This window comes from Pholcus phalangioides, unplaced genomic scaffold (genome assembly GCF_987345545.1).
Source record: "Pholcus phalangioides strain wild (caught in Gottingen) unplaced genomic scaffold, Ppha-v1.0 ptg000008l_1, whole genome shotgun sequence".
In the NCBI taxonomy this organism is placed as follows: Eukaryota; Metazoa; Arthropoda; class Arachnida; order Araneae; family Pholcidae; genus Pholcus; species Pholcus phalangioides.
The window spans coordinates 50054968-50070577 of NW_028301601.1; the positions used below are offsets into that span (position 1 = coordinate 50054968).

Sequence of the window (15610 nt, forward strand, 5' to 3'; positions counted from 1 at the left end):
TTTGGTGGTAATTAATCAATAGGAAAATTAATCACAATAGCAAACCAGACCATGGGCCACATGCGTTCAACTGTTGACCACCCTTAAACTAGAGAGGATTGGGATATAAATTAACCCTTTCCCGTGACCTGACTAAGCAATCATTGAAAGTTAAAAGAAATTAGGATTGAATGAAGATTTGAAAAGTCAGGAACAGCCATCCTTTGCAATTAAAAGGTGGTAAAATAAATAAGAATAAAATTACAATGGCATTCAATAAGATTAAACAAAAAATGAGACATTAATTGATGATTTAAATTTGTGGTAATTAACATGCAAACCATAGAAAATTTACTTACATGAACAGGCATGTTGAAATAGTCAACTTTAAATTGATCTGCTTTTTCCCCAAATTCTTGGAGAGTGTACTCTCTTTGAGCTTGTTCGAATCCAAAAGCTTCTTGGGGCTTGCATACTTCCTAAAATATTCAGTAAAAGAAAAATTACTTTAAAAAAAAGACAAAAATAATAATACACACACTTATTAAGCAAAAAATAAACTTCACCTCAATATAAAAAACAAAAACTGTTAAAAAAAATAAAAGATGGACGTTAGTGAACCAACTTCATAGACAATTTCATTATTGATAGAAATTTATTAGACTCTCATAAAATGCATAGTGATTTTTTTTTAAATCGTGGTCAAATATATGTTACCATTTAAAAAATTAATTTTGAAACATAATTAGGATGAATTCATCAGAATATTGACTCTCTAGAATAAGTTGATTTTTTTTTGCTATCACTCCCTCTTTAGAAATATGATTGTAGTAATCTCCCAATGTTTTACTATATCTTGAACTCAGCAATACCTAAAAATTAAATTTATATTACATGAAGTAAAATTATGAATTTTAATCACTCCAGTGCATATAGAGTATACTACACTTCATGTACCAATCAATGGGATAATTTAATGTTTTAATACTGATATATGGCATAAGGTCTGAGGACTAGTCTAAGATAAGGCTCACATTGGTGCGAGTCAGCATGCAACTCAAAGCAGATTAAAAAACTTGAAATTCAGGTTTTAGCTAATCATTCCGTATTGAGCTGCATGCTGATTGCACTCTGCATAACAGTTCTTCACATATAGCTTAGCAGGATCAAACTGGATAGCATGGCTGTTCACGTAAGCAGGTAAAAAAAACTGACCCTTTGAATGTTTAAAATCATCTAAGCACATTCTGAGACACTATTGTGGGATTTCTCTGAACTGTCTATGTTTACTCGCACTGAAATTGCATTTTTGTCCTACTTTCAACTTTGAATTATCCAAACCATAAAAAAGTGTAAAATGAATAAAATTAAACAGGAAATTTAAACATCCTAGATAGGAAAAACAAGGGTGTTTCATTAAAGTTTTTTGGATAATTCAATTAAAAATACACTAAGTTTCACTACATTAAATAAGGTGAATAACAAAGCAGAATCCAATAATCATACCTCAGCAACACACCGAGGGCATCGCCAATCACCTTTCGGTATCTCATTCAGAGGAGGAATCAGACAAAATGTATGGTAACTGTCATCACAACCATCACAAAGTAACATGCTGGCTTCTTCATCACCCCGATTGCATACAGTACATACTATTTGCTCAATCTTTAAAGGAGAGAAAATATAGAATTGTGGTGAAACCTTTATAAAGCTTCTATTATTAAACACATTACTCTAAAAACAACCAAAGTTAGGGACATTTTTAAAACCCCATAAACATGTCTGAAACATGCATCACACCTTGATAAATAACTGTCTAAAAAGGATATTTCATTTTCTCTCGGGGGGGGGGGGGAAGTAAATACTTACAGGGCGTTTTCCTTTGGGTTTATCTTTCCTTTTCAGAAGAGCCCCTAACTTTTCAACTTCAGGACAGGACATCAGACTTTCTTTCAAGTCTGATTCTATGATTTTCTCATCATTGTAATCATCATCATCATCATCCTCTTCCTCCTGCTTCATATCTTCTTTCTTGACATCAGGCTTTACTGATGCCGAAACAAAAATAAAGAAAATATATTCAAATCACACATCTAAAAAAAAACTTGATATTTACATACGCAATCACAGTTCAAATTCTTTTATCTGGCTGAAACTTAGAATCAGCTAGTTTATAGAAAAACTGGTCAAAAGAAGGCTGGGGGAAAACAAAAATTGGCCAGACTTTCACTATGGAGAAGAGTGGAGTCTCAATGATAACTGTCTAACTACAGTATTGTTCAAATACTGGTTTTTCACAATACTCAAATTTTTATCAGTGTTTTTCTGGCATGTTTGGTCTTTCATATGGTATGCAAAAGCATTACTGTGCAAAATATGGACAAGCCAAAATATTGCTGCACCTATGACTTACACAATCAGGTAAAGGCCTGCTTACACGAGTTAAGTGATTTAGTAGTTAACTGAATTTTAAATACTTTAAAATGTAAAGGATATTTACATGGGTTAAGTTAGTAAGTGATTAATAGATAAGTAGAATAGAATCTGGTCTATTTCTTTTTATTAAATTGGCATTATGCACTAGTGGGCGTGGCTTCATATTATCCAATGATCATTCACTACTTGATTACTACGTTGGGACAGATTTTAGAACACCTGACTACTTAGTCACTAGCCTTTTTTTAAATGGGCTTAATGGACAGGATTTTTTTAAGGCTTGTTCAGGAAGAAATGTTTTAAGTAAGGTTGTATATGAGAAGAGAGGTTCTAATAGATAACTACAACTAGCTGTAAATGAAGAGACATCAATATAGCCAGCGCAATTACAAGTTTTAAACACATTTTCTATATATATGTTTCATCAACATTGGGAAAAAAATTTCAATTTGTTCTTACAACAAATAATTGCTGAAGTTTGTTTTTTGCGGTTCCCAACTTTGAGGTGTAAATGCGAGCTAATCTCCCAGTTAAAAAGTCTCGCCACAGAAAGCAACTGGCCCACAAAAGGATACAAATAGTCAATCATTACGCTTTACTTATTTCAGAGATATAGATGGCAGCACTGAAAAATCAGACAACACTAGATACAAACTCAGACTGTTAGGCACACACACACACTTACACTTCTGGCACAACTCACTAGGTAGCAAATTGCCCATGGAAATAGACCCGAGTTGTGCTCGGTTTGAAGAAAGAACAAAAATAATTACCTCGAGCCAAGTAACCAGGCATTTTAGGTCCAGCTCCATAAAACTGCAGTTTTTTTAGCTCACTGTTTGTACTATAATCGATACCATTCTGTTAAAAAAAAAAAATTAATCTCATAAATTTAAAAAAAAAAAAAAAAAAAAAAAATGGGAAAACAATATTTTTGCAAAATACAAATATTGGAAAATTAAAAATTTTAAGGAAATTTTTTCAAAGGAAAATAATTCAAAAAATTTACAGTAGCACTTCGGTTAACAAGCTTATTCAGTTCTGCCAATGTGCTTGTTATCAGAATTGCTCATTATTCAAATCAAACTTCATCATAGGAAATAATGGAAACTTGAATAATTTGTTCCACAATTATTCATTTATATGAAAATGACTAATAAAAGCATCATTCATTCAATAATGCAACACAATAATATAATAAATACAATAAAATAATGCCATAAATAAACATACAATGTGATAATGTTTACAAATTAACTTACTCTAAATGACCAGAGAGAGGAAGACTTATCGTTTAGGGTGACTTAGTGACTCCTTCTGTATTATTTTTGTGTGACTTTAAAAAGGAACCCTATCTATGACACTTGCTTTTGCCTTTTTTTTTTTTTGGTTATTTCAGAAATGAGAAATCGCACTACTGTTGGACAGATTTTTTTGTCGCACTGCTACAGCTTTATTTGGGGTGGTTCTCTTCTACAAAGTTTTGCACAGAATTCCACGTCCAACACATCTCTTAATCTCATTTGAAGTGAGGGGCTCCTCATTTCTCTCTTCGTCTTCCTCAGACGAGGTCCCGTGCATAAGCTCTTGCTGTGGTGTGCAATGGAGCTTCATCAGTTCGCCTGTGAATATATATGATCATGTTATTCTACTAGTTCTTGAATGAGAAGCTTATGAACCTCCACTCCCACAGCCTTTCCAAGGACACAATCTGTCCTTGCTCATGCGCTAGCCCCCTCAACGTCATGTTCAATAATGCAATCAGCCCACAGTTTTCTGTAAGCACAATTAAAAAAATGCTTTAAGTGCACATACCCGTAGTTATGATACGCTACATCCAGTTTGATATTGTAAACAGTGACATTTGTATGAGAGTTCATTTTTTAGAGTTAGGCATGTCAACCAGAGACTGTGGGGGAGAATATTACTTAAAATTTAACAGCACGTATGTGAACGAAAGCGAAAAACCGTCAGCTCAGTTGCGATGTGAAAATAAATAAGCAAAGTTGAAAGTTTTGCTCGTAATATGAAGTTCCACTGTATATACAATTAAGAGGTGTATACCTATAATCAGTAAGCAATGTTAGATTTCTCAACTGTGCAAAAGATTCTAATTTTTTTGAGCAATTATTATTCATTCCCACAGTTTAAACAACTACCTATATGTTTACAATGTTTGTTACACGTTTACAAATTTGTTAATGCTCTAACGTTAATTCATAAAAATCTAGATTTTTTTTTTCCTGAACTGAACTCACCTCACCAACTTCTTTCCCATGTCTCTTTGACCGCCTAGCATACCGATCAGGTGGTTTAATTGCTTGTCTGGATGGTATTCCATGAGGAATGTAATCTCTATCTCTTTTCTCAGAGTCATCTGAATCATCATTAATGTTTTGCTAATAAGGATTCACAACAATAAAAAACATAAGAATCTACTTAATTGGACTAGACTAAGAACAAATTATTTCAAATAAAAGATTTTATTTGATAAACAACTTTCCCCCCAAAATAATACTTTTTCATCTTGAATGAAAAAAATATATATAATGGTACTTAACGACACTGCTGGGAGTTAATACCTGATTATGTTTGATTGGTCAAATACAATGATTTTGAAAAACTAGATTTAAACATAAATGTAGGTGTAAAGTTATCTGGCTCATGGGCCTGAGCCTCCCCCAATCCTTTTGCCATCATCTCCATAATATTCTACAAAAAAAAATTGTTTGAGCCCCCCCTTTCCACAATAATTCTGAACCCTCCCAATATTTTTATTAACTTTACATACATGAACATAAATATATCACAGACATAATAGCAAATAAAAAACTCTGCTTTGAAACTTCACTTCGAACAGTAGATATTTTTCATACTAAAAATCAACTACCAGAAGTTGAATAAGAATATATGTAAACAAATATGATTAGTCTAAAAGTGCACACAATTCATCATGAAGAAAATACCATTGCAGTCTATGAATACATGACTTAATTTTAAATAAGCAAAAATTCAAAAACAATCTGAAAACAACCAATTCTTTAATTAAGGTTTGTTTGCCAAAAAAATTGATCAAAACAATTTTATGAATTGAATTAAGAGTTTGAAGAAGGGATCAAAAGCACCATCCAATAATGAATCCATCTGTAGACAAACTGCTACTGTAATAGTCCACTTGTATCATACAAAAATAAGGTATCACTTCCCTATGAATATGATTGGTTCTTTAAACAGAAGTTTTTTTTCAAACTGGTGCACACACACACACACACACAATTCATTAAAATTATTCCTTAGATGCAGCAACACTTTACAGTCAAATTCCATGTACACAAAACATCTATTTGATTCTGTCATAGTGAAAAATTTAACTTTGTTGGATAACATTGATATCACATTCAGTTCATGCAAAATAATTTCCAGGTCTGTTTTACATTCTACTGTACATTAATATATTATCCATTCTAAGAACTAAATTGAAAAATAAAATGATCAAAAGCATTCTTACCAAGTCTCCAAGAGTAGCTCCACTCTGAAAAATGTCATATGGGTATAAAATCCGTTCATAATGCTGACGAAGCAAAGAACCAACTCCTTTTCCAGCAGGAAATCCCATTCGTGCTGCTATATGTGCCCACTTTCGTTCACGGGACACAACATCCATTCCTCCTTCTTCTTGCACATACTAAATATAAGAATTTGATGTATTAACAAAAGAAAATTTTAAAAATGAACACATGCCTGATATTGAAAAATATTCAATTAATAAGTTTTCATTCCAATATTGTGGTACACAGAAAAGTATTTTTTTTGTTCCAACTTTCAATGATTCAAGGCAGTACGTATAAAATTGGAAGGTCCTGAACCTTCCAATTAATCTACAATTAAAACTTGAAAAAAAATTCTTAAATAACATTTTACTACTTCTATTAAAACAAGAACTTGAAAAGTACTGAAAGGTGTGCCTTACCCTATGTAAAGTAAACAGATCCAGTGCTTTCCGTTCCACATTAGGAATTTTCAATGAGGAACCCTGAAACATAGGTTCACATCACAATGTTATATAGGCCTATATCATCTCACAAATAATATGCAACATGCACTAAAATATAAACATGTAACCAGTGACACTAAGGAAGTTAAAATATACAGAAATAAAAAATTATAAAAACCAAATAAAGGAAGTTTCAAAAGAAAATTTCGAAGAGAAAAAAAAAATATAACAAAAAATAATTACGGGAAAGAAAACAAACTACATAAACAGCTAACAAAAGATATATTAATATTTCAAAAGACGCTTTGTCACTTTTAAATGACCATGTCTCATGTTAAAGAAAAACAGATAAAAAAAAGTCATTCACTGGTAAATTTAATGCTGACAAAAATAGCTTAATGAATTCACCTTAAGAAATTCTTCAAATACTACTTCAAATATCAGTCATAATATAATAATAATTTCATATGCTAGTGCAATATCTTTCAACAAAGTACAAAAGTATAATGAAGAAGTTAAATGTGCCATATAGCAAGCGAGTTTCCAGTTTATTGAAAAAATTAGAAAAATTAATATCGCAAATGGCCTTCACATTCTTCAAAAAAAAATAAAAAAACCACTAACCCTCATGTATGTCTTGAGAGACGACCCCTAAAAATAGAAATAAAAATAAATACCTCACAAGAAAAACATTACAGACACACTACAAATTTCTGAACCTAAAAAAAATTGTCCACTCACAAAAACATTACAAACGCACAGTACATACTGGTACAAAGCCCTCGTACAGTAAAATTGGATTATCAAAGCATTTGGTATCTACAGTTTATATATGCAGGATTTATAAAATGATGCATATGCACATGATTGTGTGTCTGTGTTACAACACAGTTTGTGTTGTGTGTCTGTTAATGTGTCCTACATTAACATATTTTTTTTAAACCCTGTCTTAAAGATTCTGGGTTTGTGAATGAATACTGGGCTGTACTATCTGCTCATGCTTATTCTCATCCCATCCGAATTATAAGCATAGGTTCATAAGCATGACTTTAAGAACAATCCAAAAAACGGTATACAGGAGTGAATGTCAATGCCTCAATATATTTAAAAATGGCCTCTTTTATATAACTATCGTCAATCCAATTCACATTCAAAAAGTTATAAAACCAAAAAATTATTTCACAAAATTAAATGTATTTATTTACTTTAGAATAGTGAAAATTTATTTTTTTCAATTTATAACAAAGAAAATCATCTACAGTTTGTTAGCAAGAGGTTAAGTAAATGCTAGTTGTTGAAAGCTTCATACATTGGACAAAACAGGAGTAAATTAAAGTAATTTATTTATGCATACAAGCAACTGTCCCTTTCCTCCCACTTGTCTCATATACCTCCCTACTCTTTCCCTATTTAATATTTTTACTTTGCCTTTATAACCTTCCCAGGAAACAGGTGAGAAATAGTAGGGATATATGTTTTATTGTTTTCATTTAGTTTTCACTCATTCACCCTCACCCCTAGACAAAAGTTTGTGGGAAAAAATTACAGGCTATGTGCAACGATGCAGACCATATAAAGCATTTTTTCAGCTTTAGTGCTTCCCCCCCCCCCCGGCCTATGCACAAGAAATTATGGTAGTAGGGGTGGGAAGTAACTAAGTCCATTTCGGAGCAGATTTGGAGCAGCAAAATTCAGGATTCGGAGCAGTTTTGGAGCAGCAAATTCAGGATTTGGAGCAGCAAAATATGGGATTCAGAGCAGATATTTATAAATTGGAGCAGTGAAATTAACAATATTTTCGTTAACCCTCAACCCTTTTCAAAATAAAACTGCACTGTCTTTTGTTATCAAACATTCTTTCGTCAGCTTCATTTTTGTTTCTGGTGTTTTAGACTTTTGACACCTTGTTTGAAAGAGGTCTGTGGCGGCAACCAAAACAGCATACTAACAACCACACATAATTATTTTCTGCCCCTTCTCACAATATATATTACATTATTTTTTTAGTCTTCCATAATCCAGCCTGTCAACTCTTTGCAATGCCCAGCAAATTATATAAGTTTTTTAAAAATAATGCTCTTTCGAAACCACTTTCAAAAGTACAGTGTAAAATGAGTAAATTACAAGGTCTAAATGTAAATAAGTCAAAATGAATCATATGGTTTTACTACATGAGCCATCCTTTTTTAAAAGGATTTTTCACATTTCATTGTTCAATGCCAGTGTAATTGATTTTGACAAATGAAGCAATTTTATTTCTAGCTCTTTGCTGAGCATTGTAAATATTGTTTATGCCTCGGAACGCCCCTAAAAATACAGAAGACAATTGAATACTATTGGGTAGCATCAGAATCACCAAACCTAGAATTGACCTATGTGTCCAACTGCTTTATTATGCAAACTGTTTCACCTATAAACAAAATGTGCACTATAATTTTAAATGATGAATGTTACTAAGACCATGAAGTAGTAAATACAAAATTTTTTCCCACCCAGACAGAAGTTTTTAATGACTACTCTACATATTGAACCCTCAAACTAAACAAATGAAAAATTAATAAACCAAATAGTCCACACTCCGCAAATATAACCTGAAAAATGATAAACTTTGCAATTAATGAATCTGCCAAAGTATAGTCTACTATATTTGTATTATTTGGCACTATATTGACGATTCCCTCCTCAATTAAAATCAGTGACACAAATTATGTCGACAGAATTCAGTAAAAAGAAACAAAACTAGAAAGAACAACCACTTCAGAACAAAAACTAGAAAGTAGGAAATTTCACCAAAAATAGGACAAGTGGGAGCCCTATCTCTATCAGAGATATTTTGAGTTACTAACCTTCAAAAAGTAACATTTCAAATTGAACAAAATTGATTAAAACATACAAAAACATTTCATTTTGGTATTCTGAATTAAAAAATATATATTTCATAATTTTTATTCATCTTTGAGAGGAACATAAATTCTCCATATGCCTTTAACTGCTTGTATCTCTTGTGCTAGCCATATTTCAGCCACGATAATGCCTACTTTGGTCAGCCATTTAAGCTAAACTACTTTTTCTGAATGCCTAATATGAATGAAAGAAGCTGACAAGATCAATATAACAACCAATCAGTAATAGTTTTAAGAAGTGTACAAGTATTTGTGAATGACACTAGATGTTTTTAGTGCTTAACTGCACTGTTGACTTAATATTTCTTATACAAATTATGTTTAACCTTCAAGTCCTATACAATATGTTATAAATTTCATTGTGTGAAGAATTTTGTTCCGACATGCTTTTTGTATGTACCCGGCCAAAGTTTTTTTTATTTTCCACAGCTTCAGTGCAAGGAATGGAACCAATTACACATGAATATGATGAGCCTACTGTAAATAGCTTTTGTCCCAAGTTGTATTGGGACACATACATTTCACAAGCATATGGTGCTTACAGCTATGATCACCTACAGACAGTGTATCTCACTTTATTAACCAATTCATCCATAAAAGAGGGGTGATCATTAATCAGGGAATTGAAATGCATACTTTTGTTACACAAGGGAAAATTATCGAGTTGTAAAAAGAGGGTTGTGACCACATACCGGGGGGGGGGGGTCCATTAAGAGGGCTTTCACTATATTATACACTGCAAAGTATACCTGTATGGAATATTTACTGAAATTTTACATGAGAAGGATATAAAGAGGAAAAAACACTTTTTTTGTGAGCAAACATGCACTTTGAATAAATGAGTAGCTATAACAATGCACCTGAAGTTCCCAAAACTTGGCAATCTGGTCGAGAAAATTCAACTTGATTCTTGTTGTTGCCTACAGAGAAAAATTATCTTTAATGTGAAGCAAGAAAAGTCACATAACAAGATGGAAATGCAATCTATCATTATCATAAAGTCACAAATTTCACAACACATTGACTCTGGAAGCATGAAGACTAACAGACAGACATTTTGAGTATTAGACAAAGCTAGCTACTCTTCCGTGTAACAGGGTCCAGAAAAATCTGCTTGATCGTTTCCCTGAACAAAACTACGGTAAAAATATATAAATCAAAATCATAACCTTCCAAATTCATTTTTTCAAGTTTCAGTTCTTTTCCCTCCATAGAAATCTCTCTTTTTTTTTAATATCAAATATTTGTCTTATTTGCCTGTTGTATTATTGTATATTTCCCTGACTTTTGCAAAATACTATACACTTTCTCTAACTTTCTGGATCATTAGGAACCCTGTAAAATTTCAAAAGTATATAAACATTTTCAAGTGCATATAACTAATATAAACGAAATATTCATTTAATAGACTACCTAATAGATTAGTTACTGAGCAACACTGATCGAAGTTCAGTTATCTAAGGTTAAAAAATATTTTTCCTACTAGTTTAATTTTCAAAAATCAATTATATCTTCAGGTGACCTAATTTTAATGTGATAAAAAATGAAACACTAACAATTGACCTATAACTGCCAATTCTTATTGAATATTCACTCGTTTACAATCAACCAGAACACTAGGGACAAGTCTTTCAAACAAGGAAGTTCAGTCCCTCTAAGATTTAAACAAAGTTTTTGGCATAAAATTACACATTTGCAATATTCTACCGATATTTTCAAGCAGATGCCTATAAATGCACATGTATATGAACCAAAACCTTTTACAAATTTCTGAATAGTATCATGCAATGTTATGCTAATGAAAAAGGAAACTCATCCTTTTTTACTTGATAGTCAATTAGCTTTAAGAAACTCAACCAACTTCTTGAATGTGATACACCTCTTTTATAAAGGCAAAAAAACGTAAAATCTTAAAATTCCTATTCTAAATTTACATTGAATGAGAAATTCCAAATCACTGAAAAAATACAAAGTCACCAAATATTGTAACCTAAGAGTTCATAATAAAAGCATGCACATTCAATGGAATAGTGTTTATTCAATGATAAGATAACAATATGATACCACACCGACACACATTTTCATCCTAAAAATTATAACAAAGACCATATTTAATCAAGGAAAAAAATAAAAAAAATTCAAGATCAATTTAAGGACTTTTCCAAGCAAAACACAATTCAAAGATTACCATAATTTGTAAATTAATGACATTTTTTTTTTCAAGAAGGGCGGGAGCATTTTGGTTTATTTATATTTACATCAAGGCTTTCAATGCAGAGTGAAAATTTAAAACAAAAATTATGCCCTTATATTGGAGCCAAGCAACCAATGACATGAAAAAAACCAAATTGAATAACATAAATGAGCAGAGAACAATTTTATGTCTTGTTAAAATATACCAAATAAATTACCCGATTTACATTTTTTAAATATAATTTTGAGAATGTGCTAGTTTTAGTTTCAAAAACACAATTTCTACAGAACAGACAAGTAATTGTATGAAATTCAAACATCTACTAAATAAAGCATTTCAAATATTCGGAATTAGTTTGGTTCTGAGTAATTACCAAGTAATCTTATAACAAAAATATTGTTGATAGAATACCAGGAAACTGTATTTAAATGATACATGGAAAGACTAATTTTGTTCAGGAAAGGAGCAGTTACATATATTGATGCAACACTTACATCCAGCTCACAAATGTATATTAATGTAATTTTTCAAGCAAGTGCTTTTTCTGAAAATACGTAATTGCATTTTATTTAAACAAATGAGCAATACATGCACATTTTCTTACCTCCAATTCATTAAGTCTTTGCATTCGTGGAGTGAACCTGAAATTGTCAACGTCCACAGCAAATGGAGGTTGCCAGTCCTAAAAAAATACAATTTGAAAAAAAAAGTGAATTTTTTTTTTCTCATAATTTTTCACTCCTTCACATTCAGTATTAAAATTTTAAGATTCAAATAATTTCAAATTACTTTCAACAAATGGATGAATAAAGTAGTCATTTAATGGTGTGCCACATATAATTTTGTAGCAATTACAACAAAAGCTTAACTCATTATACACAAATTGCCAGAAAATGAAACAAGAGCTCACTCTTGACTATCCCGCCTAATTAAATAGTGATTCTCAGTGAAAAAGTAAAGAACAATTTACTTTGCTAAGGCATTTCAAGTGAACTCATTTATCAATGAACAGTAAAATAAGTTTTTGAATAATTTTTGTAAGAATTAAAAATCAGGATTAATATTTTATTTCAAAGGTGTATGTAGGCCTATTTGTACTTATGCACATGACTTTTTTTATTTCCTGCAATTAAATTAGACATCCCGAAATTTATCTTAATTAATATGTACAATATCTTTTCTTGAATCTTTTTTTTTTTGTAATAAATAATTAAAATAATTTGTAATAAATTTTCCAAAACACACAGTAGTAAGAGCAGCATGGGCTGATTTTTCTAATGCTTTGCCTGGCAAATTCTTGAAAATTTCAACTGGTTTATATTTTTGTTAGGCTCCCCTTCTCTTGAGGCCCCTGGGCCATGTATTAGGACAGCATTGTCATAAAGTACTGACCTAGGCCAGAAAATATGAATAAGAACAAGTTTCGGTATAGAAAGAGTGTTTTTAATGGTATGGGCGGGGTAGGAAGTGAGCATTTGTTCCTGGCACCTAGGATGTCAAGTCCTGCCCTTCAGGTTATAGAACTAATTTTTTTCCTAGACTCCTCCCCTTGAATGGTTACGTAACCTTGTGGTCTCTAAAAGGGTGTGGGGGGGGGGGCTGACCAGACTCCAGCACTTGATGATTCTTTCTAGTTTTTTTTTTTTCAAACTAATACATTTATACACCACAAAAAATCCCAGGCTTCGACTTCTCTGGGGACTAAATAACTACTACTTACATTAAAAGACACTGTAATGTTGAACTTAAAAAATTGAGAAAAAATCTAGGTCGCAACAAAATATTTTAGGGACCAAGCAAATTTTTTTACTTGAGCTAGCAATAACATACAGAAAACCTTAAGTTATGTTTTCCTACAATTATTTTTTATGGTGCATGCAGCGTGGAATTGTTGATTGGGTTAAAACTTAAAATTCAAGTTTTCCACCATCATGATACATAGAAATCGTGCTCTTAGGAAAACCCTGCTTAGGGCATGATACCAATTTCATAGTCATCATGACGACCAGGCACTTGGGATTTGTCAAGCCCTGCCTTATAGAATTCTCTCATTTTCTTTTGGGCCCCTTAAATTATTACTTAACCTTATGGCCTCTTTAAGATTAGAGACTGGCAGAGCTCCAGTCCTGATGATTCTTACTATTTCTTTCACACTATACATTTGCTATAGAAGAGGAACCCGCCACCAAAGATCCCAGCCTAACGACTCTACTTAACCTATACTAAGGAAACCAGCTATCTATAGCAGGGCTTGACAAATCAAGACATATTTATGCACCAGTCAAATTTCTTAGGAGCCAAGCATGGTTTTTGTTCAAGAAAATTAGTCCTATATGCTTTTTTCTACTTTTCCTGGGACTAAGCAACTTATGTTTTAAGACGTATTGTTTCCAAAGCAGAATTTTCTGCATTGCTCTGCAGTGAGCCCTCAGCTGACTGGAAACCTTATGTGTTCTGTGGTAAAAAATTTCCATAATAGTGCTTATCATTTTCTTAAAATTCTTCCAGATTGTTCTGTGATGTACATCACAGATTTTTTTCGTACTCTGCTTCAGGAATGTACTGTAATCCAGGTTGTGACAAATCGAGAAAAAAATATAAGTTCCAACCAAAAATTTTAAGAGCCAAACACATTTCCTTTGCCGGAGCTTGTAAGCACACAGAGAACTTTAAGTCACGTGTTCCAAAAAGGAATTTTTTGTGGTGCATTGCAGCATGAAGTTGTTGATCGATTTAAAACTTGAAATTCACATTTTTCAACCAATCTCCACCATCACACTGTATGCGGCGTAAAAAATCTGCTCCTAGGAAACTGCCGCTTTAAACACACCAATTTTTCAGTTGCCAGGCACCTGGTATTTGTCAAGCGAACTTATAAGAACTTGTTTTTTCCAGGACACCTTAAATTAATACTTAACCCCATAGTCCCCCCACAAGGGTGGGGGGCTCCAGCCAGAGACGATTCTTACAATTTTTTTACACAATAAATTCCTATGTAGGCTCACCCAGCATAGGGACCCTGCTTAACCTATATCAAGGGGAACCACCTTTCTGAGAAACCAAGTGAGTTCCCACAATATACTGTTCTCATTGAATGCATCAATGATGTTTTCTTCATTATTACGAAAAAATTATTAAATTTTAAACATAGGGAGAAAAATTACTTAATGGGACGATTTAAATGCGACCCATTGGACGCCATTTTGTAATACTCATCAAAAAAAATTCTTTTTTTCCCCCCCCAGCTACAACTAGATATTATAACCATTCAATATAGGAAAGATAATGAAACTAATTTTTCTTCAACTGTAATAATCATAAAAACGCGATTATAAATAATTATAAGTGTGGTTACAATTATAGAAATTCCAATATAATAAAAAAAAAAATACGTTTCCACGCTACTCACTGGAGGTGGTTTGATTTTACATATTCCATGTTGTTCGGCTATCGGCCTAATCTTTGCGATGTAACCTAAAGGGTCTCTGAAATCTTCGGCCGAAGGTTCGAACACGGGAGCCTCCGGTGGTGGGACGAACTCATAATCGACGTTGTTGTTGCTATTATTGCTCATCATCATTTTTTTGTGATCTCCGCCAAGCTGAGAGACATCTTTGATAATAATGACAAATAATGAAAAGAGGGGGGGGGGAGAAGAGACCTTTAACTCGCTCCAATAACTATACGAGATTGAAATAAGGGGGCTTACAATACGCTCCTTCCTTACCAGACGCTTACGGCCCCTCCGGAATACGAATGACACGCTTACCCGACTTTCCTTTATTAGAAAAAAAAAGTCGTAAGGAAATTTTTCAGTTTACAAGCCATCGGACATTTTAACCTACAGCTATAGATGGGAACACATAATAAACTTCCTGCACTCTCGACTCCGAAACCATTTTTTTTTTAAGGTGAGACCAGAGATCAAGAGTATTTGTTTATTTTTCTGTGGTTGAGGTGTTTTTTTACGCTAGACTATACTTTAAGTAATTTTATTTTCATGTGTTATCATATATGAAAAATAAATATTTTCATTCATAAAATTCAAAATTGTAGAAAAATGTTCTTTTTTTTATTTTTTTTTATTTTTATAAAATTGAGTGA

The 15610-nt window shown here is 32.4% G+C and overlaps 1 protein-coding gene across 2 annotated transcripts in view; it reads right to left on the minus strand.

Moving 5' to 3' along the window:
• The window catches only part of LOC149084453 (lysine-specific demethylase 5A-like), a 47549-nt gene extending 32170 nt beyond the window's left edge, over positions 1 to 15379 (minus strand). Inside the window, exons 1-12 of one of the 2 annotated variants that reach the window (XM_089234854.1) lie at positions 15234 to 15379; positions 14916 to 15118; positions 12111 to 12188; positions 10173 to 10232; positions 7034 to 7060; positions 6386 to 6448; positions 5924 to 6100; positions 4674 to 4814; positions 3189 to 3276; positions 1849 to 2027; positions 1486 to 1644; positions 339 to 458 (exon numbers count right to left, since the gene is read on the minus strand). In XM_089234854.1, coding sequence (XP_089090980.1) covers positions 339 to 458; positions 1486 to 1644; positions 1849 to 2027; positions 3189 to 3276; positions 4674 to 4814; positions 5924 to 6100; positions 6386 to 6448; positions 7034 to 7060; positions 10173 to 10232; positions 12111 to 12188; positions 14916 to 15086 — 1263 coding nt within the window. In that variant the 5' untranslated portion in view covers positions 15087 to 15118; positions 15234 to 15379. Of the gene's footprint in view, positions 1 to 338; positions 459 to 1485; positions 1645 to 1848; positions 2028 to 3188; positions 3277 to 4673; positions 4815 to 5923; positions 6101 to 6385; positions 6449 to 7033; positions 7061 to 10172; positions 10233 to 12110; positions 12189 to 14915 lie in introns of both variants that reach the window. The other variant, XM_089234853.1, reaches the window with a different exon arrangement.
• Positions 15380 to 15610: the final 231 nt, after the last annotated feature.